General features: G+C 45.3%; 1 protein-coding gene across 2 annotated transcripts in view; it reads right to left on the bottom strand.

The window, feature by feature from the left end:
* The window catches only part of LOC105490161 (transforming growth factor beta receptor associated protein 1), a 62,588-nt gene that overhangs the window by 5,754 nt on the left and 34,558 nt on the right, over positions 1-22,276 (bottom strand). For both annotated transcript variants that reach the window (XM_071077173.1, XM_071077174.1), the window contains exons 5-10: positions 12,817-12,899; positions 8,876-9,217; positions 6,145-6,202; positions 3,773-3,916; positions 1,729-1,875; positions 1,061-1,220 (exon numbers count right to left, since the gene is read on the bottom strand). In XM_071077173.1, the coding sequence (XP_070933274.1) occupies positions 1,061-1,220; positions 1,729-1,875; positions 3,773-3,916; positions 6,145-6,202; positions 8,876-9,217; positions 12,817-12,899 (934 nt within the window). The remainder of the gene's footprint in view (positions 1-1,060; positions 1,221-1,728; positions 1,876-3,772; positions 3,917-6,144; positions 6,203-8,875; positions 9,218-12,816; positions 12,900-22,276) is intronic.

The following is a 22,276-nucleotide window of genomic DNA, read 5'->3' as shown; positions in this document are numbered from 1 at the left end:
CTCCCAATCAACACTCGCAGCAACTTCAAGGTCATTTGCGACAAGCACAGAGCCTGACGCAGAGCTGAGGCCAAAGAAGGAGCGCCCTCCCTCCTTGCTTCAGTTCTCGTACTACCTACACGTTTCCTTTTCACAGGCTATTGATTGCCACACTTTTTTGCATTTTGGTGCTTTTTGTTGGTGATTTCAGCATAGTGCTGAGGTGCTGCCTAGCGCTCCTGAGCTCAGGGAGGTTGTGATGTGCTTTAGGGAGACAACACATGTGTTAGATACGCTTTGTTATCAAAAATGGTATTAAAGGCCATTAAAGAAAAACACATCACTAACCCCAGTGAGTATAAATCCAGAAATTCTATGTCGAATGTGGCAAGAAACTAGTTAATTCTATCAGTTGCAAGCACCATGCTGCGCTGTGGAACTTTACACGATACAGAAACTGTGGTCTCTGTACCCCTGAGGAACGGAAACCCAAATCCCCTCCAAGACACCTGCACAACCTTCTTGCTTAGAGCTCAAGGGACCTGAGCCTTAAGCAGCCTGAGAGTGGGCTGCTGGGGGCCGTGCCTGCTGTAAGCCTCGATCAGAGACTGAAGTCATCAGAGGGAACTATGACTCAGTGCTTTGACATTCAATAAGGACACTCAAGAGACACACAGACGTCTAAAAGCTACCAGGGCAGCGCCAACATCATCAGTCAAAGGACATTGTCCATCTAGAGGCACAGTCCATCTTAAAGGCACAAGAAGCCTCATTTCTCCCTGCAGGGAGGCTGACTCTGTCAAAAGAGCTGCAAGGGCTGAGTGTGGTGGCTCATGCCTGTAGTCCCAGCACCTTAGGAGACAGAAGCAGGAGGATCACTTGAGGCCACGAGTTTGAGACCAGCCTGGGTGACAAAGCGACACCCTGTCTTCATTTAAAAAAAAATATTTTTAAAGAAGAGGCTCAAAGAATCACCCTGTGGAATCAACCAGGAGCTGTGCCAAAGCCCTTCTCTCTGCTTCCTCCCACCCCCTTGATACGAGTTTTTTCCAAAGGGAGACAACACTGAGATCATCCTCACCAAGGAGAAAGTGAACTCGGTATAAATCGGACTTCTGGAGCAGCCGCCGAAGCTTGGCCTGTGTCTCAGAGGCCTCCGCGCCCTTGCCGCTGGTGGAGGCCCTCTGCTGCAGCACCTCTTCCAGGTAGAGCACAGCTAAGTGAGTGTGATACTCTTCCTTCTGCAGGAAACAGGGGGAGCCAAGCAGACAGACAGTGTTTTCAAGTGGGAAAGTCAAAGGTCTCCCCCGTCAGCCAGGGCTTGGAGCCCGGGGCTGCGCTGACATGAGCTGGGCACTCACTCACTGGATCAAAACCCTCTCAGAAACCATGATACTGGGGAATAGAACAAAAAGTCACCTCTTATTTTGAGAAGTAAGGGCCACAGAATGTAGATAACCTACAAAAAGGTATAGCTCCCTTTATTTCCTTTACAGATAAAAACAAATAAGGAAAAGAGAGGGAAAATGAAAGCTAAGTGGGGGTGAGATAGAAGGAGAAAAAAATAAAGCTACCTATTGGTCCAGGTCTCTTTCCCCAAGCCTCAAGGCCCCCATCAGACCATCAACAAGTACGGATGGATCACACCCGGGGAACAGACATTACACAGAAACCACACACCAAAAAGTGCTCTAGTTCAATTCCGTCTCTCCAGCCCACACTCTTTAGTCTAAGTTCTGCAGTGCTCACCTGCAGTCTCTTGTCTATCACAAGATGTTCCAGATACTTCACAAGGGCTTTAGGGTATTTTTTAAGGCAATTGATAATGTCATCGGGATTAAAACTGTTCTTCTGCTGTTCATCCAAAGGTCTCTTGGTGAAAACCTGAACTCCGACCTGAAAGAGGAGCGACAATACAGTTGCTGTGCTTCTCAAACCCACCTTTTCTTCATCTTTATTTTGGTCACTGCACATTCAAGTTTGGATAAGATCATCACTTAAAAGATGATGACATAATACATTAAATATGCACAGCTTTTTGTATGTCAATCATATCTCAATACAGTGGTTTAAAAAAGATAATTATGGAGAAAAACAGCCCAGCATGAAGCACTGTCAAAGGCCAGAGGGCAAAAAATCAAGACAGAAAAGCCAGCCTATACTCTGAAGCCCTCCTCACACACCCCGTGCAAATTGGAAACTGAAGAACAAAGCATTTGTTGGTGACAGATTTTGACAATCCATGGAGTAACAATTTTATAACATTAAGATCATCCAAGAACAGGGATAGCCAGTTGCCGAACAGTATGTGAAAAGATATCAAAAGTACTGAAATTTCTGTGCAGTAAACCCACTTCTCTGAACATGGATTATCTACCCTGGGTTATTTATGATAGATGGTTAATCTGAGATCCGAGCCTCCAGTCCCTGAGCGAGTTTCCAGGCTGCCTTCCTGTGTCTATCAAGTGGAGGCACAGGTCCAATCCCCTGGTTCGAGGAAAGGATAGTGAGGCAGGCAGGAAAGCAGCTCTCCACTGCACCCCCCGAGCACTTATATGTGCAGGTTCTATCACGTGCACGCACACACGCACCCCCCCCAAGGCCAATACAGTCATATATCATGTATGATGGTACGAATTTTGGATTCTATAAGCCTAGATTTGTGTCCCAGCTCTACCAACTGTAGCCTCAGTTTCCTCATGTGTAGCTAATGTCCACTGAGGGGTTGCTGTGATATTTAAGTGATGACCTTTGTCAGGGGATTGTTCACCGTGCAGTATGCTGAATTCCATGTATGTTCTGCTGTTATCATCCATAAGCATTGGGAGAGGCCTAAACCTTGCAACGGCACTGAGATCCATGTTGCAGGCGTGTGTGAGCCCGGTCAGGATGTGTGCTCTGCAGGCGTATGCATAGAGGCAAAGTAAAGATGGAGTAACAAGTATGCAAAGTGTAAGTGCCTGGCTCTGATTTTCCAGGGAAGCCAGCACCACAGAGGATATGAGAATATACTCCAACTCAGGTTTTAGAAAGGCAGATACAGCACTCAGAAACTCTCCATTCAGGACCAAGGTCCTGCATCAGAAAGCTCATTTTGTCTCTCTGAGGGGAGCCATGGAAGCATACACGTTTTTCACGATGAGAACTGACATGCCTGCTGTCTTCTACCCAGTCACTGTGGGGCTTTACTAAGGATACTGTCCTGAGCCTGCTACCTCCCCTCTAGCCAGCAGGTGCTTTTTCACTGTCAGCATTTCTCAGCCTCCAAGACGGGCCGAGTCTTGCTCATGGCTCCCCTCCCTCCTCCAGGCCCACCAGCTCCATGTTGGCCGTGGTGGGAGCAGGGATGAGGGCAACAGGCTGCCCGGTGTGGCCCAGGTCTGGGCGCTTCCTCCTCCCAAAGATCAAGTCCTGCAGGGCAACCACCTAATCCTGCTCCAGAAAACAGCAGTGTCAGACTTCTGAGGGGTCGAGGAGCGGGGTTCACAGACACAAGTTCTTAAGAAGATGCTAAAAACGCAAGCTGGCTATGTGTCTTGCTTTTCTACACAAGTGACTTGCCCCAGCAAGGGGATTCTCAATGGAATGTCTCAGCAGCGAGATACAAAACTGCCCCAGAGCTAGAATCCAGAGAGCTCAAGGGACGGTATTAAAAGGGGCACAACATCAACAACAAAAAACAGAGGAGGAGGGTGAAATGTAGCTTCCTTTTCCCCTCTAAAATCAAAGTTTCTGGGGCCTGTTTTTACCACCTCCCCCAGCCAAAGAGAACGCATTTTTATGAAGCACAAACCTCTTCACTTTTCTGCAGGACCCAATCAGCATAGGCCCACACTAGCTCCTCGTCTAAGCAGTAGGTAAGAAAATCCACGATGTATTCATACAGGTCTGAGCGTGTGGAGTCCTGGACGTCGCCATTCACAATGTTCACCCACAACTGGAAAGGAATCAAAAAGAAAAAAAGAAAAAGAAAAGAAAAAAATCGTAAAGGCACGTATCTTAGAATTAGTTGAGAAATGACATATGTTTACTTATTTGGCTTTTTAATACCTTTTAAAGTAGTTAGAAAAACTGTAAATGCTTAAATTTTAGTTTTTTTGGAGAAATAAACAAATGTAAAAAGACATAAGTCCAAGAAATAAAAAAAAATAAAGCTCCCAGTTCCTCTCTCTTTCTTTCCTTTTCTTTCCTTTTATCTTTTTTTTTTTTTCTTTTCTTTCTCAATAACAGTAAACAGAATTTATGCAGGGAGGTGAATATATTAAAAATGTTTCTGGCCGGGCGCGGTGGCTCAAGCCTGTAATCCCAGCACTTTGGGAGGCCGAGACGGGCGGATCACGAGGTCAGGAGATCGAGACCATCCTGGCTAACACGGTGAAACCCCGTCTCTACTAAAAAAAATACAAAAAAAAACTAGCCGGGCGAGGTGGCGGGCGCCTGTACTCCCAGCTACTCGGGAGGCTGAGGCAGGAGAATGGTCTAAACCGGGGAGGCGGAGCTTGCAGTGAGCTGAGATCCGGCCACTGCACCCCAGCCTGGGCGACAGAGCAAGACTCTGTCTCAAAAAAAAAAAAAAAAAGTTTCTTCATGAAATAAACAAAACAGTCTCTCATAACGTCTTGACACAGAGAAGATTCACCTATAAGCCAGGCTCTGTTTCCATCTTCTCCGTCACAGATATTCTTGATTTTGAAGTCTCCTTTGGACTGTGATAGGCAGATGTTGTGCTTTTAAAAACGCTTTGGTGACTCTGTTCCCTGAGTTCCCACTGTCTTTTGCACAGGGGGCTCAGGATAGACTCCAGTGATAAAAGCCTTTTGCTTTTTCAGCCAGAAACTTCTCTACCATGTTAAGTGAAGCTTACTTTCAGGACCCTGGAATGAGGCAGCATCACGTGGGCGTGGAAAGGATGATGGTTGCGTGGGTTCCTTCCGCACTACCTGCATGGCGTGCCCCACCTACCCGCACACCACATCACCCCGCCAAGCCACAGCACAAGGAAGGAGCCCAGAAACAGGCGTGGCATATGAATTCTGGAATTCTGATGTCAGCTTATGAACACTTTTTATGATACTCGTTTCGTCAACACAGAATTCCCCAAACCAAATAATCACACATACCTTGAAATGTGCCATTTTATATACATTTCTACCACATATGGAGATTTATCCCATTTCAAGTTTGCAAATCTATCTCTCTACAGCTCCGCTAAGGTTATTACTATACTTATATAAAGCTGTAATTCTGAGAACACCAGGCTTTTGAAAATGAAAATTTTATCACTGACACCCAAATCTACTCTTGGCCATTGGGTACATGTTAATTCACCCCACCCCATTTTTCGTTGCTGCTGTTGTTCTGCTCTGCAATCAGGTTACCACAATAGTCTCACAAAGCGATCCAACACTAAATACATGTTCAGCCTTGCCAGAGTCATGAGGTTGACTTGAGCTTGGTGAATATGGCTGATGCCCTTGTCTCCTCACAAAATAAAGCAAAAGGGCACATCAGGAAACAACATGGTGCAGTACAAATGCATAACGAATAATGAAGGGGAGAAAGTCTCCTGAGATTGTGAGATAAGGCTTTTCTCAAGATCAGTAGCAAGACGTAAGACACAAAATGTGACAATGCTAATAAATCGATGCCATTTCGATCAGGGTGCAGGACCTCTGCCGGGCCAATGGAGCACGGTTCAGATCTCAGATCTACCATAGATGCATGGCCTTGGGCAAGGGACTGGCGTGCAACAGCTGTGGTTTTGTCACAGGTGACCCAAGGATAAGAACTTACCCAGCTCACTGGCAACACTGATCGTCACTAACAGTGGAAATGATAAATCCGACTGTCATTCACTGCGTACATTTTCTGGTAAGGGCAGTGATATACTGTGACTCTGTGAGAAATCATATTTTCATTTCTTAAGTTTTCAAAAACTCAGTCTTGATAATGTTCTTTAAGGAGACGGAAAGACAAAGAGAAGAAAACTCTTGGCCAGCATTCCTCCAGGAATTCACTTTCTAAAACAGAATCATTTTTGTTCTGTATAAAAGGGTGTATATCAGGCAAAAGTGGTCTCTGTCAACTTGTGAATTTTTTTTAAAGTAACACTAAGTATTACACGGTGCTGATTTTTAAATCACGTGGAAATGCGACTAAACTCACCTGAACTGCAGCTGCATCTTGGTTATTATAATGATAGAGCAGTCCAAGTGCAAAATACCTGAAACAGGACAACGTGGTAAGTACAACCTGTGTTCATCAGCTCCTGGAGGCGACCTTCACACAGTGACACCCCCTACTCCAAGCTCCCCATATTCTATTCAACTTGAGTTCAGGCTGGGTGCAGCGGCTCATGCCTGTAATCCCAACACTTTGGAAGGCCAAGGTGGGTGGATGGCTTGAGCCCAGGAGTTCAAGACCAGCTTGGGCAACGACATAGTGAGATCTATCTTTATTAAAATATTCAAAAAAATTAGCCAGGTGTGGGGTACACATCTGTAGTCCCTGCTACTTGGGGTGCTGAGGCAGAAGAATCACTTGAGCCCAGAAAGTTGAGGCTGCAGTGAGCCCTGAATGTGCCACTGCACTCCAGCCTGGTTGATGGAGTGAGACCCTGTCTCAAAAAATACATGTGTGCGTGTGTGTGTGTGTGTGCGCGCGCATGCCCATGTGTTCAACAACAAACAACCAAAGGATGTTCATTTCTGTATATTTACTTATGATACTAAAAATATATGCTCTATCAGCTTCCAAAAAGAATCTGATTCCAGTCTAAGATGAGCTGAAAAAGTAAACTATGGAAAAATCACATCTGGAATTGCTTTACGATTTGCTTCAAATGTTAATATAATTTCATATGTCTTTGGTCTACTACTATTAACCCATATGAGGTACTAGAATATGCAGAAGCTACGCTGCCTAAGCAGTGACTGAGAAGGAGGGCAGGGGCTTCAGACATGAGGAACAAGCAGGAAGGGCTAGTGTCCGGGCCTCGCAGACCACAGAGTCAGGGAGCGTCCTGGGAGGGAGTGCCCAGAGTTCAAGAACCTGGGTTTCAAGTCTAGCTTCTCTGACCTTGAGCAAGTAGGTTAACTTCCCCAGCCTCTAACTCCTCACCTATAAATGGAAAAGATGGGCAATAGCATTGGCATTGCCTGGGCAGCGAGCCCTCAGCACCCTCCCGAAGTCTGCAAGGGTGCCACACTCCTGGTCCGCCTCCCCAGCAGGAAACTGGAGAAGGCTGACCAGCGAGAGGTCAGGCTCCTTCCCTCCAAGGGCACACTCTCAAGATGCTGGGGCATCCACATGAATCCTTCTCTTTTCCTTAACCTTTTGGAAAGCCATGCTGACTCTACAGATCCCACCATCCCTTGTCACTTCTGCCTCCTGAGAAAACTAACACTGATTTCCATGAGCATATCCGAGTGGCTGATGGCAGCTGCTGAAAAGGCCAGTACCCATGTGGAAGGCTCTGGCGTCTCAGGCACTAGCACAGTGACCCCAGGGTCTCCGTGGGAGTTTATCCACGCTTTTGTTGTTTCGAATCCTTAACAAAAATCATAGACCAAAAAAAATCGTGTTCTCTAAGTGGAGCTGAGGGATCACCCAACCCCTCTCATTTTTAAAGATAAGAAAACTGAGGCCTAGAATGGTTGGGCGAAGTATTAGCTGCCCAGAATGGAGAAGCTGCTGGCCCCAACCAAGCCAGGCACTATGCATTAACAGCCCATGATATATAAGGCCATCCACTAACTCATGCACATAAGGAAGGCAGTTTTTTATTTTTTTGAGACAGGGTCTAGCTCTGTCCCCAGGCTGGAATGCAATGGTGCAATCACTGCTCACTGAAGCTTCAATTTCCTGGGCTCAAGCAATCTTCCTGCTTCAGCCTTCTGAGTAGCTGGGACCACCGGTGTGCACCACCACACCCAGCTAATTTCTTTTTAATTTTTAGTAGAGACGAGATCTTACTATGTTGCCCAAGCTGGCCTCAAACTCCTAGGCTCAAGCAATCTGCCTGCCTCGGCTTCCCAAAATGCTAGGATTACAGGCATGAACCCCCATGTCCAGCCAAGGAAGGCAGAGTTTAAAACCATACCATGTATCAACAAGATCAAGAAGCCTCCCTTTGAATCTATTTATTTAGCTATCTATTCAATTCAGTAGTCAGTAACTAAAATGCACTGTAAATTTTACCAATAAACGTGGCATCTCCCACAAGTGAATACGAGGCAAACTATAAAGGAAATTAAAAATAACTTCATGGCCGGGGGTAGTGGCTCACCCCTGTAATCCCAGCACTTTGGGAGGCTGAAGCGAGCAGATCACCTGAAGTCAGGCGTTCTAGACCAGCCTGGCCAACATGGCGAAATCCCGTCTCTACTAAAAATACAAAAATGACCTGGGCGTGGTGGCACACACCTGTAATCCCAGCTACTTGGGAGGCTGAGGCAGGAGAACTGCTTGAACCCAGGAGGCGGAGGTTGCAGTGAGCTGAGATCACGCCACTGTACTCCAGCCTGGGTGACAGAACAAGACTCCGTCTCAAAAAAAAAAAAGTAATTAAAAAAAAAAAAAGAAAAATAACTTCGTTTACTCACAAAGCCCATTACTACTTCCAAATTGTACTCCAGATCATTCAAGCATGGGTGTGAGAACAAATGCCCTCTAAGACCCCTTCAAGGGGTCTGCAGACGGTGGTGACAGAGAGGGCATCTGAGGAGCACATATATCTGCTGTCACTATGATTTCGTGGCAGTCACCTACAGGTCCTTGGGAACGCAAACATCACACTGGCTAAGGCTAAGTCACTTCACGAGGATCTCCCCAGCAAAGGGCCTCAGTAAGGGTGCAGGGCGGGAAGCCCTGGTCGTGTCAGGAGGGGAGCACTCACTTTTTGTGCTTCTCTAGCCAGGCGGCACTGTCTGTCAGGAGACAGAAGTTCTCAGTGACCAGGAGGTCCAGCAGGCTGTCGTGGTCAGCCTCTGCATACAGTTTGAGCAAGGCTGTGTCGATGTCCTCCTTGTAGCCATTTGCTACCTCTGTGCTGCGGACCTCGTTCAGGTAGCTCATGAGGAAGCGTTTGCACTTGGCCATCTTCTCCTGGTCCCCCTGGGTCAGCTGGTTCAGGTCTGCATACTCATGAAGAGGAGGGTGGGACCGGGTGAAGGAGGAGGAGGTGGGCAACAGGAAGGGGTAGAGAGAGATCAGCTCCCGGACATCAAGCTGGCCGCTTCTGCAATTACAGTGTCAAACTAAATGAAGCAAAAAGAGAGAAGAGTACACATAGGCACACAAAACAGCACTGGAGGGGAGTGCACGGTGGCACACGTTCACAGGGGACTGGGGAACTGGGGACAGGGTAATCACGTCAGGGTGACCGTTCTAATCTGCGAGTGCAGCAAAGCACCATCCAACTGGGTGCTGCCACCTGGCTCCAAAAAAGAACAGAAGGGACGAAGGTGAAAGACACATACGCAACTGGCGTGAGAGTGGAACACCAAAATGCCGATGATGAAGAGAATACCCAGCTGAGCCTGGAAACTAAGGCAGAAAAAGCAACACCCGGGATAACACGCCATCAGCGTCTGCGGCTGTGCAAAGGCAGCAGCACAGCTCTGCTGAAACCAGCATTTTCCTGGCACTAAATTACAGACAGATTTGTTGAATGGTCCTTAAAGAAGGGACTTTATAAAAACATTAACTTACAACTTCCTCACCAACATCTCACAACAGAAGACACAGAAATATTCATGTGGCCATTTCTGTAGGGACTCTCGTAGAATTTCAGAGCCTAACATTGGGATGCAACAAACAGTTCCTTTCCTATCTCCTCTCCGGAACCTGCTCGTCCTGGCTACAATCAGAGCAGGAGCTGTGGATCTCAAACCTGGCCCAGTGTCACACCCAGCTGTGGAAACAGAAGCAGGGGCCACCCCACCCCAGACACACGGAATGGTGAGGAAGGACCCAGGATCCATGCTGCCTGCGATGTTCAGTGCATCCTCTTTCACCCAAGCTCTGATCAGCTTAAAGCCTCCTCTACTGGCTTCCGCCTCTAGCTGCCCTTCCTTCCGCTTCACTCAGCCTCTCCTGACCTCCCATGATTTGTACAACCCATAGGATAAATTTCAGACCTCTTAGTATGGCATTCAAGGCCCTTCCCAAACTGATCTCAAGCTACTCTACAACTTCAGCCTCAAGCATCCCTCCCACACCCCAACACTTCTACTAGACCTGCTTATTTTGCCAATTTGTACATTTCATGCCTCTCAGCCTTTGCTGTTGTTGTTCCCTTGCCCAAAGCAGTGGTTCTTGGTGAAAAGCAATTTTGCTCCCTGGGGAACATGTGGCAATGCCTGGAGACAATTTTATCATGACTGGGGTGGGGGTGTGCTATGGCATCTAGTAGGTAGAGGCCAGGGCTGTTGCCATTAAACACCCTGCAATGCACAAGACAGTACCCCCCTGCCCAAAGAATTATCTGGCTCAAAACGTCTACAGTGCCACAGTTGAGAATCCCTGACCTAAAGTACAATTCTTGATTTGAGAAGTTTCTGCTCATGGTTTAAGATCCAGGATGAATCCAATGAAGATTCCTCCACTGGCTCATGTGAGCCCATGCAACAACGCTTCCACAGCAGAGCGGCACCTGTGCTGCAGGAAAGGCACACATCCAGTTTCCAAGCTAGAATGGGCATGCCAGAGAAGCAGGCACTGGGTTACCCTTCCATCCACTGCTCAGATGCTCAGGCCACGTTTGCTGAATGAAAGAAGAGCTGAACCTAGCTGATACAACGATAGGCTGCAGGTTGTCTAAAGGAAGAGACACAGAGCCCACGTGCCCAGGTTACGTATGATCAATTTTCTCTTAAGTATCAACCATAACTAGCTGGTAACTGTGGCCTCCGGCACGGCACTGAGAAGGAGTCAGAGGACGGGCCCAGTTCAATGAGGAAAAGAAAATCACAATTTATTAGCAACATTTGCTGTGAGCAAGAAAAGGAAGTGGAATCATCTTTGTCTTAGAAGTGTCTTCTTCAAATATCAATTCTCAGGCTGGGCGTAGTGGCTCATGGCTGTGATCCTAGCACTTTGGAAGGCTGAGGCAAGAGGATGACTTGAGGCCAGGAGTTTGAGACCAGCCCAGGCAACACAATAAGATCCCGTCTCTATAAAAAAATAAAAAATTCGCCGGGTCTCGTGGTGGCATACACCTGAAGTCCTAGCTACTCAGGGGGCTAAGGCAGGAAGATCACTGAGCCCAGTAGGTCAAGGCTGTGGTGAGCTCTGATTGCACCACTGTACTCCAGCCTGGGACACAGAATGAGATGCTGCTTCAAAACGAGAAAAAAAAAAAAAAATCCGTTCTCTTAGTCACACTTTGGACCAAAGCAGAGCAGCAATCTAAACTTAAGCCATTAAGAGAGTGAGGTGTGGAACTACAGAAACGTCATCCTAATAACAGCCCCCACATCTATTCTCTTACAAAATCCGAGGACTGCTCTAGGAATCCATCTGAGGACAATCACCTAATGTTTCAGATTAACCCATGAGAGAAGGAAGACACCTTGGGATACACCCACGACCCCGGTGAGGAGGTCTCCAACACTGTAGGGCTGACACAAGATATGACAGAAAAGAGCCTAGGTCCAAAGGGGCAAAAAATTGACTTAAACCCCGAAGCCACGGGTCTTGCCAAGAACAGAGAACAGTACGTAAGAGTTGCATAAGCAAAAGTTATATGGGGCATCATTATTCAAGGAATGATTCCTTCTTTACTCAGAAATCCATTCTCTACAGCCAATTTTGTAACTGTAATCATTTTCAGTACTGCCATCCCTCAAATACCCAGCATAGAGCGAAAGATTAGAGCCACCACGGATGTAAGGATGTGGCTGGTCATGAGCACACCTCCTACAGAACAGGCAAGGGAGGCGTTCTGCTCAAGTCACTACTTAGATGAAAATATCTATTCAGGGGCTTCCTGTACATGTATTTCTTAGACAGCTGTAAACTGTGCAGAATCTGCCCTGGAGAGACATTTTGAGAAGTTACTCTAAAGGCAGTGCCTGGGTAGGATATTTCAAGACTCTCATAGCAGGTCTAACTTAATCTTCTGCAAAGAGTGCTGAGCAAGGCCTGGGACGGCTAACTCCTGCCTCACTGAGCACTCAGCTGTGGGGCAAGGGCAGCCGGAGGCGGCGTGACTGCGAGGCGTGCCTGTAAGGCAGGCGTGGCGGGCGCGGGAAAGGGGAGAACACACTCCACAGCCCACAGGCACGTCTGACAAGCACAGGAGTCATTGCAGTGCCAGAAGGGACCTCCTTAAGAGAAACTCAACTTTCTGAGAGCTGACCAGGAACAGAACAGTTAGAAGGTCATTAGAGGATGACGGAAAGTTTCATAGGTCTTTCCAGAAGCACTGTGTTCCCTGCCACCCCACCCCAAACTCACAGCTTCTTATAAAATCACTGGAGAGAAGCAAGAGTGAACCACGGCGCCTTCCTAGGGGTCCTCAGCGTGCTATCAGACCCGCTCTTTAGAATTTTCTCCTGACAAAACAATCTTGATGCCTCCACGGGACTAGTGTCTGTGCCCTTCCTCTGCTCCCACTCTAAGACACAGGCCAGTTAATTTAAGGCTCCGGGTGCGGGGGTGACGCCGAGGAACCAGCATTGGCGGGGTCTGCTGTCACAAGCAACCTCCACCGTATCCACCTGAAGCACAATCTAACCATGCAACACATCCCACCGCGACGTCACACCGGCAACGCAGGTTCTGGCCACAGAGGGACGCTGTGGTGGCAGTCTGGCTACCAGCACCTCAAATTACCTGAAGAGCTCTTTAGCTTCCAGGAACTGAAGTTGTGCAAACTGTATAAATCCCGCCTGCTGCAGAATTCTTCTGTACATTACCTGCAAGGAAAGACAGGTGTCATCTCTTAGCGAATCTTGAAACCACCACGGCAGGGTTAAATTCATCTAACCCTAAATAAATGTTTGTTATAACATAGACATGTACAATTACAAACTGAGGAAAAACAAGGTGTATATGAAATGACATATGTCTGTCTCTTTATGGTTTTATTTTTGTAATTCTCCAATCCTTCCCAAATGCACTTCTTGATCTCCAGTTCTCCTCCTCATTAACTCACAGGGCTTCGACGAGTCCCTGCACTTGTGATTGCTGAGATGGATATCAGCAACCCTGGTGTTTCTGGCAGTCCAGGAACTGCCTGGCCTTCTTCCACTCTTGTGGAATTGAACTCACAGTACCACCTTTCAGAGCATCCCTCAGAGCACAGGGCCAACTCATTTCATAACAAAACAGATAAACACCCAGGCTTTCTTAGTCAGAGACGCAGAAATGCTGCACGTTCCATCTCCTGCTGGTGATGTCCAACCCACACTAACACAGCAACATCCAACACTCCTGCAATAAACGGGCCAGTTTATCGTGTTTACTCCACTATGACCCACATTTCCATGACCGCTTTGTTCTTGTTACATCCAGCAATAGCAGAATGCACGTTAGGAATCTGCTGTGTGGCGTCTCTGATCCCACGACCCGCTCCGTCACCGTCCAGTATGGCTGGCATCCGAGTCCTGCCCATCGTCTATATGAAATGGCTCCTGGACGTGTTTCTTCACTCTGTTCCTATAGACGCCACCACCATAGCCCAGGCTCTAATCGCCTCAAGAGTCAAGACTGTGTTTTAATTACTCTCCGACTTTGACACCTCCTCTTTCTAACACATCCTTCCATTTGACAGCCACACATTCCGTGAAGGCATGGCACATACATCACTCACCTAGCGTCTCCCACTACTAGCCTAGTGTCTGCCATTCAGTCGGTGCTTACTGATCAATTCTCTGATCCATTTGTATGAAACTCCACTTCCATTGTCACTCACTATCCCCATCTTACAGGTACAAAAACTCTGCTCAGAGATGTTACGTTCTTAGCCCCAACTTACTGAAGTAAGAATTGGTTGGACCGTGATTTAAAACCAGGCCTTTGTGATTCCAGAGGCCAGATCTTTCCACTCACTGATTCTTCCAGGTACACAGCAGGCAGTTGGTATGTCACCCACTGAAGGTACAAGGGAAGTGGAGCCCCAGTGCGGAAATGCTATCCATCCTGTTCTCTTAAATTACTTTTCAAAGGGCTTTCACTCAGCACCCGAAGACACGGTGGAAGGAAAAAAAAAAGCTTTCACTACACAGTAGTTTTAAAGGACTCTCAGAAGCATAGCAACCGTTCCTCACCTACTTCCAGTAGAAATCCCTTTAGAGACGTCAGAAAAAGCAGGCTGCTTAAACCTTTCAGTTTTCTTTTTACCATCTGTCTTTATTTTTCTTCCCCGAAACCAGCCATTTCTGACATAAAGACCGAACCAATTATGCCACCCAACAGTAAGCAAAAGGGAGTGAGGCAAAGTTCTGTTGCCTGGAATGCCAGTAACATTTCCGAAAGCAGAAATACTAGAGGCCAGCCACTTAGCAAAAGGGATGCAGAGGACCCATCAGCTGCTGGAGAAGAATTCTCAATCACACCCAGGCTTGTTGAGGAGAAATCAGCTGAACGGCAATTTATTCCTTATGGCGGTAGGATTCAAATGGCATCCACTCTTCCCCTATCTGCAGGGAAATGGAAATTACTTTTGTGGACATTCCAAATCTCAAGAAGAAGGGGTTATTTTCTATACTCTAGTCTGGGAATGCTACACGCGCACTTCGAAGGGGAATGCCAAGAGGTTCTTCGTCCCGGATGTAAGCATCACGGATGCGGAAGCCCGGGATGATACAGAGAGCACCGTCGGATTCCACCTAAAAATGCCTGATCAGAAACTTTACCAAGCATGGCCAACTCTTGGTTCTCTGAAGTTGACGGTCTCATTCCCAAACTGTCTACTACCATCGATGCCTCCTCCTGCTCTCTGCTCAGGTGGTCCTGGGCTATAAAACCTGGAGCCAGGTAGGCTGTCAGGGAAAAGACGAGACGGATGAATACATACGAAGGACAGAGAACAAGAAAGTCCATTGATCTCCAGAGCTAACTCATCAGTGGAAGCTCCAAGCTTCTTTTTTCATTACCAGATTATCCCTCATTATAAGGCAGTGGTGCAAATTCCCAGGTGAAGAGAATAAGTCAACAAATTAGCCCTCTAAGGAGCCACCCTATGTCTACTCTGTACAGAGGCTGCAGGCCAGGCTTAAGAGGCTGCATGGATTCTGGAAGCAAGTTGAAACTGAAGTCAAAATCCTTATTATTAGTATTATCTTTCTGAACTGACATGTCTAACATTTGTGATTTGGGGAACTGGAAGAAGATTCTAATCTAAAGATTTCTAAAACTGTTTCCAAGGCTGCAATTGTCTAAGTTAAATATCACACAAGGGCTTCTGGAGAGAACAGTTCCTCCAAAGACTAAATTCAAAGGGCAGCTTCTCTCATGGTTCTTTACTATGCACTGCCTAACCCAATACACAACCTTTCAACTAATGGAATGTTACTCAGCCTTAAAAAGGAAGGAAATTCCAACACATGCCACGACACAGATGAACCTTGAGGACAACGTGCTCAGTGAAGTCAGCCAGTCACAAGACAAATACTGAATGATTCCCCGGATACGAGGTCCCTAGTGCAGTCAGGTTCATAGAGACAGAAAGCAGAATGGGGGCTGCCAAGAGCTGGTAGGGGTGTAGGGCAGGGAGGTGGGGAGTTAGTGTTCAACAGTACAGCGTTTCTGCCTGGGAAGATGAAAGGTCTGGAGATAGAGGGTGGTGATGGCTGCACAGCATGGTGAATACACTCAATGCCACAGAACTACACACTTAAAAATAGTTAAAATGGTAAAATTTATGTTATGTATATTTTACCACTTTTTTTTTTTTTTAAACTTCTCCAGGTAGACTTTTTCCCTTTACTGAATTTTGGTAGTAGCCGAAGTCTTCTCATTTCTATGGTGATCTGTGGTGGAGGCTGAGGTGAAACGCTCTAAAATCAGAATGTGTGGGTCTGAGTGCAGGCTCTGCCCGTCATTAGCTGTGTGGCCGTGGGCAGGTTATTCTGACCCTCCACATGGCATCTTCATCTTTATAAAGGGAGCAGAATCAAGCAACTTCAGAGCTGGGGTGGGGATTAAGAGAGTGCAGTTGGGTGTGGCCGTCACAACAGTGCCTAGAGTGCAATAAGCACACAATAAATGTTGTCTCTGTCTTCAGGCTGAGCCTGTAATTAGCACTCCTAACTAATCCCAGGCTTTAACTTTCTCCATCACCTTCTAGGTCTGTCTGCTTGATTCTATCACATCTCTGTGAGTAACGGAGGGAGGTGGATAAATCCTTTTCTAATGAAAGAAAGACTTACAGAAAATTAGATTTTAAAAGGAAACTTCCTATGAGCAGCTGGAACAACCACACGGTGGCAGCACCGACACTGTCACGTGACAAAAGCCAGTTCCTCAAACATGGCGCCTCAGGTGGCTACACCAACTCCTAGGCCAAATGTGACACAAAAACACATCAAGTGGTGAGGTGTGGACAAGGAATATAATGGAGTCATTTACTGCAACTCAGAAAAATATTTTCTTTCAAGTCTGTAAAAACTGGATAGGTCAAATGTGGGCTCAGACTAGAATATTTTTCATAGCTATAGTAAGAGTGTTTTGAGAAAGGTGACAACCACAACCAAATGAGTCTGCAAATACCACAACAGGACACACACCATGTAAACCTTGGAGCTGAGGGGAGATGAACAGGCACACAGGGGCGACGCAGACTCCTAAGCCAGTGCTGACGACAGCACGAGCAGGCTGCCTCTCCCCTTCCTGAGCTTCCCTCTCCAGGGCTCTCGGCTATGACTGGTTCTTTAATTCAGGGATGGGATGGGGCTAAGAGGCAGTGGGTCACCCTGACTAGATTATACGATCGACTGCAGACCTGGAGAAGGGAAACTGGCAAACACAGTTATTGCCAGCCAGCTACCAATGCACAGAGGATAGTCTACTCCTGGCATGGGGCAGACCACTAAGATTCATGTTATAATGCCCCGTTACATGGAGAATATAACAGGAATATATGAGACATAAGTATCATTCTTGTAAGTATAGCCAAATTCTAAACAAAAATTGGCATGAATGTTACCATTTTAACTATATTCATACTAACCCCTTTTTTTTAACTTATTAAAAAACCATGTAAGTTATTGTCTAAACAGAAACATCTTTCCCAAAATATATTGGGTGGAACATGAGGACCATGGCATTCTCCTTGTTAATAAGGCAATGCGTCCTGATTGAATAAATTTGTAAACAGGTGTGTATGTATGTGTATCTATATATGTAAATGTTATATAAAATATATAAACTGAAATGCACTTACTTGTGTAGATATAAAAATACAACTGTATCATGTATAAAATGATGCATTTCTATATATATAGAATATCTATATCTATAGAATATAGATATAGATAAATATATAGTATATATATATATATATCCCTTCTTGAGGGTGCACAGAAAGATAAAAATATAATAATACATAAAATATACCCTCTTAGGGAATCACAATAAGTATTAGAATATTAGAGGCTCTGAAAAAACCTTCAATTAAGAAACCCAATTAACTTAACCTTCCAAAATAGAATCTTCCTCCCACCCTGCACCTGTTACTGTCCCTGCACAAGTGTTTGGTGAAACAAAGTGGGAAGCCTTGATTCAGAAGGAAGCCTGCAATGGACACATGCAAAGCACAAAAAGTGGTCAATTCCAAATATGGGAATAGGGAAAGGAGGCAGCGAGGTAGTGGCAAGAAAAGAGGGAGAGCACACATAAGCAAAATTTACAAAAAAAAAAAACAAAAAAAAAAAACAAAACAGGTCCAACTTCTCTTGGGAAGGATATACACAAAAAATTGCAACACTGGTGACTTAGAGAGAAAAATGATGTGCTGAGGAACAAAAGGACATTTGCCATTTGATTTTTCTTTTAACCACACGCATGTATTTTTTTCTTCTGTGCTTTTCAAAATTCAAAATTCCTAAGTAATATATTCAATAGGGCTCAAATTTTGAGGCATTGAAAAGGGATACAGCAAGCCCTCTCATTCCTGTCCCAGCCAGCAGATGCCCTCCAGAAGGAATCAGTGCTATTAATTTCTTGTGTAGCCTCCCAGAGACATGTTATGTATTGACGAGCAAATACTTTTACGCCATTTTAATAGCAGTAGCATGTTATGCAGGCTCGCTGGCACTTTGTGTAACTTATTCCACCTTAATGCTATGTGTTAAGCCCTAAAGGCCTTGACACTCTTCCTGGCTGCACAGCGCTGCAGCCCCTGTCTGGGCTATAATACATTTAATCATGTCCCACTGGCAGCCTCTAGGTTTTGTGGTTGTTGCTTTTTAACAAACAATAATGGAGTGAAAAGTTTTCTACATTTGTTATTTCGAATTTCAGTGATCAGATCTGTAAAATACACTTCTGGGTATGGAATTGTAAGTTTTAATGTCGACAGATATTCTTGAATTGCCCTCCCAAGAGGCTGTATCAATTTAAATTATTACAGGACACCTGAAAGCACCCGTTTCCCCACTTCCACCAGGACGGTATTATCAAACTCTCTGATCTCTGATAATCTAATGAATGAAAAATGTACTGGTGTATTCTTATTGTGCATACCTCTATATGAGAGACAAAGCATCTTTTCATACATCTATTAGATAGGCAAATCTTTTTTTTTTTTTTTTTTTTGAGACAGTCTTGCTCTGTCGCCCAGGCTGGAGTGCAGTGGTGCAGTGGCACAATCTCGGCTCACTACAACCTCTGCCTCGTGGGTTCAGGTGACTCCTGTGCCACAGCCTCCTGCGTAGCTGGAATTACAGGTGCATGCCATCATGCTCGACTAATTTTTGTATTTTTAATAGAGACAGGGGTTCACCACGCTGGTCAGGCTGGTCTCGAACTCGTGACCTCAAGTGATCCTCCCACCTCAGCCTCCCAAAATGCTGGGATTACAGGTGTGAGTCGCTGCACCTGGCCAGCAATTTCATTTTCTATAAAATGTGTTCACATTCATTTTTCTATTGGGCTATTCATATTTCTTTCATATATCCCAAGGAATTCTTCAGATATTAGACAAATTAGCTCTCTTTCTGTGCTGCAAACTACAAATATTTTTCCTAATTTGCTATTTCTCTTGAATTTGTTTATAGGTTTTGCCATGCAGGATGTGTATATGAGAGAGAGAGAGAGAGAGAAAGAGAGAGTGAGTAAGAGAGAGAGAGAGAGAGAGAGAGAGTGTATGTGTGTGAATTTAATTTTTTCTTTATGGATTCTGGGTTTTCAAATAAATTATTTAAAAATATTCCAAAACCATCTGGGCACGGTGGCTCATGCCTATAGTCCCAGCACTTTAGGAGGCCGGGGTGAGCGGATGACCTGAGGTCAGGAGTTTGAGACCAGCCTGGCCAACATGGTGAAACTTCGTCTCTATTGAAAATACAAAAAATTAGCTGGGTGTGATGGCACGTGCCTTTAATCCCAGCTACTCGGGAGGTTGAGGCAGAGAATCCCTCGAACGCGGAAGGCGGAGGTTGCAGTGATTGTGAGATTGCGCCACTGCACTCCAGCCTGGGTGACAGAGCGAGACTCCATCTCAAAAAAATAAATAAATAAAATGTTCTAAAACCAAGGTATCTGGGAAGGTGGTGGCTGTTACGGACGGAATGCTTGTGTCTCCCTAAAATTCCTATGTTGAAATCATTCCCCCTAGGGTATTAGGAGGTGTAGTCTTGGAGAGGTAATTAGGATTACATGAGGTCATGAGGGTGCAGCCCTTATGAATGGGATCTGAGTAGTACCCTATTAAGAATACTGAGAGAGCTTCCTTCTGGCTCTGCCATGTGAAGACTGAGAAGATGGCCATCTACGAATCAGGAAGCCGGCCATCCCCAGACACCAAACCTGCAGACACCTGGATCTTGGGCTCCAGACTGAGAAATAAATGTTCGTTGTTGAGGTCATCCAGTTTATAGTATTCTGTTCTAGCAATCTGAGATAACTAAGAATGTAGAGGCACAGTTTTTTAATCTCTCAGTCTCCTCTGAAAAGAGACAGAATGATTGATTCATAACAGCACTATTCACCACAGCCTAAGGTGGTAGCAACTTATTCATCGACAGATAAATAAGTAAACAAAATGTGGTAGGTACATACAACGGAATATTATTCTGCCTTAAAAAGGAAGAAGATTCTTCCGTGCTGCAACATGGATGAACCCTGAGGACATGCTGCTAAGAGAAATAAGCCAGTCACAGAAGGACAAATATTGTATGACTATACTTCTGTGAGGTTCCTAGAGTAGTCAAATTCATAGAGACAGAAGTAGAAGTGGGGACTGCCTGGGCCGGGTGCAGAGGGAATGGGTGGGCATATAGTGGGAAGGGGGAGGTGACTTTGCAGGCTCCAATTTGCCATGTGTGCCAACATGGAGAAATCTGACATAAAAGAAATCTGTATGCTTTGAGCCTCTAAGCAAACAGATCAAGTCACTACAAGGGAAAGAAACCCAGATTGTCATCAGATTTTACACTGCAACTCTATCATGGTAGAACATATTTAGGTTCCTCATTGAAAGATAAGACGAGTGGAGGACTTTGTATCCAGCCAAACTGGCCCTCAAGGATAAAGTCTGCAATGAACTGTCACTGTCATCAAGAAGCACAAACTCAAGAGACAGTGTCCCCATATTCCTACTGTGAAATATCTCCCAGAGGACTGCTTTAGAAAACCAAAATGACTGGAAAGACATCAACAGAAAATTTGATGGTGAGCATTCAACACATATTTGTCCACAGAACTAAGAGACCAAATAGCATACGGAAGGCTTGATGCTCTCAAGAAGTACAGACAATACAACCATCAACAAATAGGGAAGAATGAGAGGTTATACAAAAAAGATGAGACGCTTGCTGACTGCCTTCCGGGTACCGGCTGGGAATTGAGGGCTATTCCTCCAGAGCAGATGCTGAGGAACACAGGGGAAGAGTGATGAAGACGTTACTGGCTAATTTCAAACACAGCTCCAAGTGGGGAGGCAACAGACAATAGAAACCCTCCCAAAAAAGAGAACGTAAAGGAATTTTCTAAGGTGGATAATATTAAGGTAACCATTAGAACAAAAAAATACAACACAAATACACCAAAAGACAGAAAAGAAGGGAGGAAGACAGAGAGACACAGAGGGACAGTGGGAAGAAGGAAGGGAAAGAAAATGAGGGGGGTAGAAAGGGAGGTGGGGCGGGGAGCGGGGGAGAGAGAGAGACAGAGAAAGAACATGCAAATAAAACAGACCACACAGTAAAAGGAGGGAGGCAGTGAATAGAGTGAAGGAGAGAAACTGAGTTTAGACTTCTTTGAATATACTTTGTTTTACTGATTTGACTTTTGAGCTCTGTAAATATTTTAGATAATTATAAAACAAATTAAATTTTAAAAAGCAATCCCCCAAAAAATCAAGTCAAATGAAACAAATGAACCTAACTACATATATAAGAGCTGGTGGCAGAACCACACAGAGGAGAACTACCCCACGTGACATTAAAACAGTAATTTGAGTGTACAGCCTAGCGAGATTTTCCCTAAGGATTAAAAAAAAAAAAAAAGCAGAGCAAAAACATTCATTGGACGAGTGTGGAAACATGAGCACTGACCAGACACACCCAGCACACAAAGGAATCAGTGATGATTTGGGGCAGTGACGACAATGGTACTGTGGTTACATTTCAAAAAGCATCAGTGTCTTTAGAGACATGTATTAAAATGTTTTTAGATGAAATGGAAAAAAAAATCTATCAGAGCTCAAGCTTAAATATAAACACTATCCATATTGTGTGATAGAAATGAAGTAATATTTTGTGTGTGACACAAACCTTTGTCTATAGAGCAGGATGTCCCTTCACTGTCCCTTATTTTAAATGCAGCATTCTAAACTGTAATATAATTTAAGGCCTGTTTTCTAAAGTTCTGAACAACCCTTTTGGCTCGAAGAAATGATCCTTAATCCCAGCCCCACAGTCAAACTTCTTGACAAACCCCTTGCTAATTCAGAACTCAGAGAAGCGAAACCAGCCCTTGCTTTAAATGAAGGGAAAGGAGTGCAACGGTGAAGAAGTCTACTGAGCTCAAGCTTCTCGTCCTTCCCCTTCCTGATTTCTTTAAGCTTGGGGTCTAGCACGTGGTCACAAGCACTCTAAGACTAAAAGAAGCAATGTACTTAACCAGATGA

This window comes from Macaca nemestrina, chromosome 13 (genome assembly GCF_043159975.1).
Source record: "Macaca nemestrina isolate mMacNem1 chromosome 13, mMacNem.hap1, whole genome shotgun sequence".
Classification (NCBI taxonomy): domain Eukaryota; kingdom Metazoa; phylum Chordata; class Mammalia; order Primates; family Cercopithecidae; genus Macaca; species Macaca nemestrina.
This window is presented reverse-complemented; position numbering and strand designations above follow the sequence as displayed.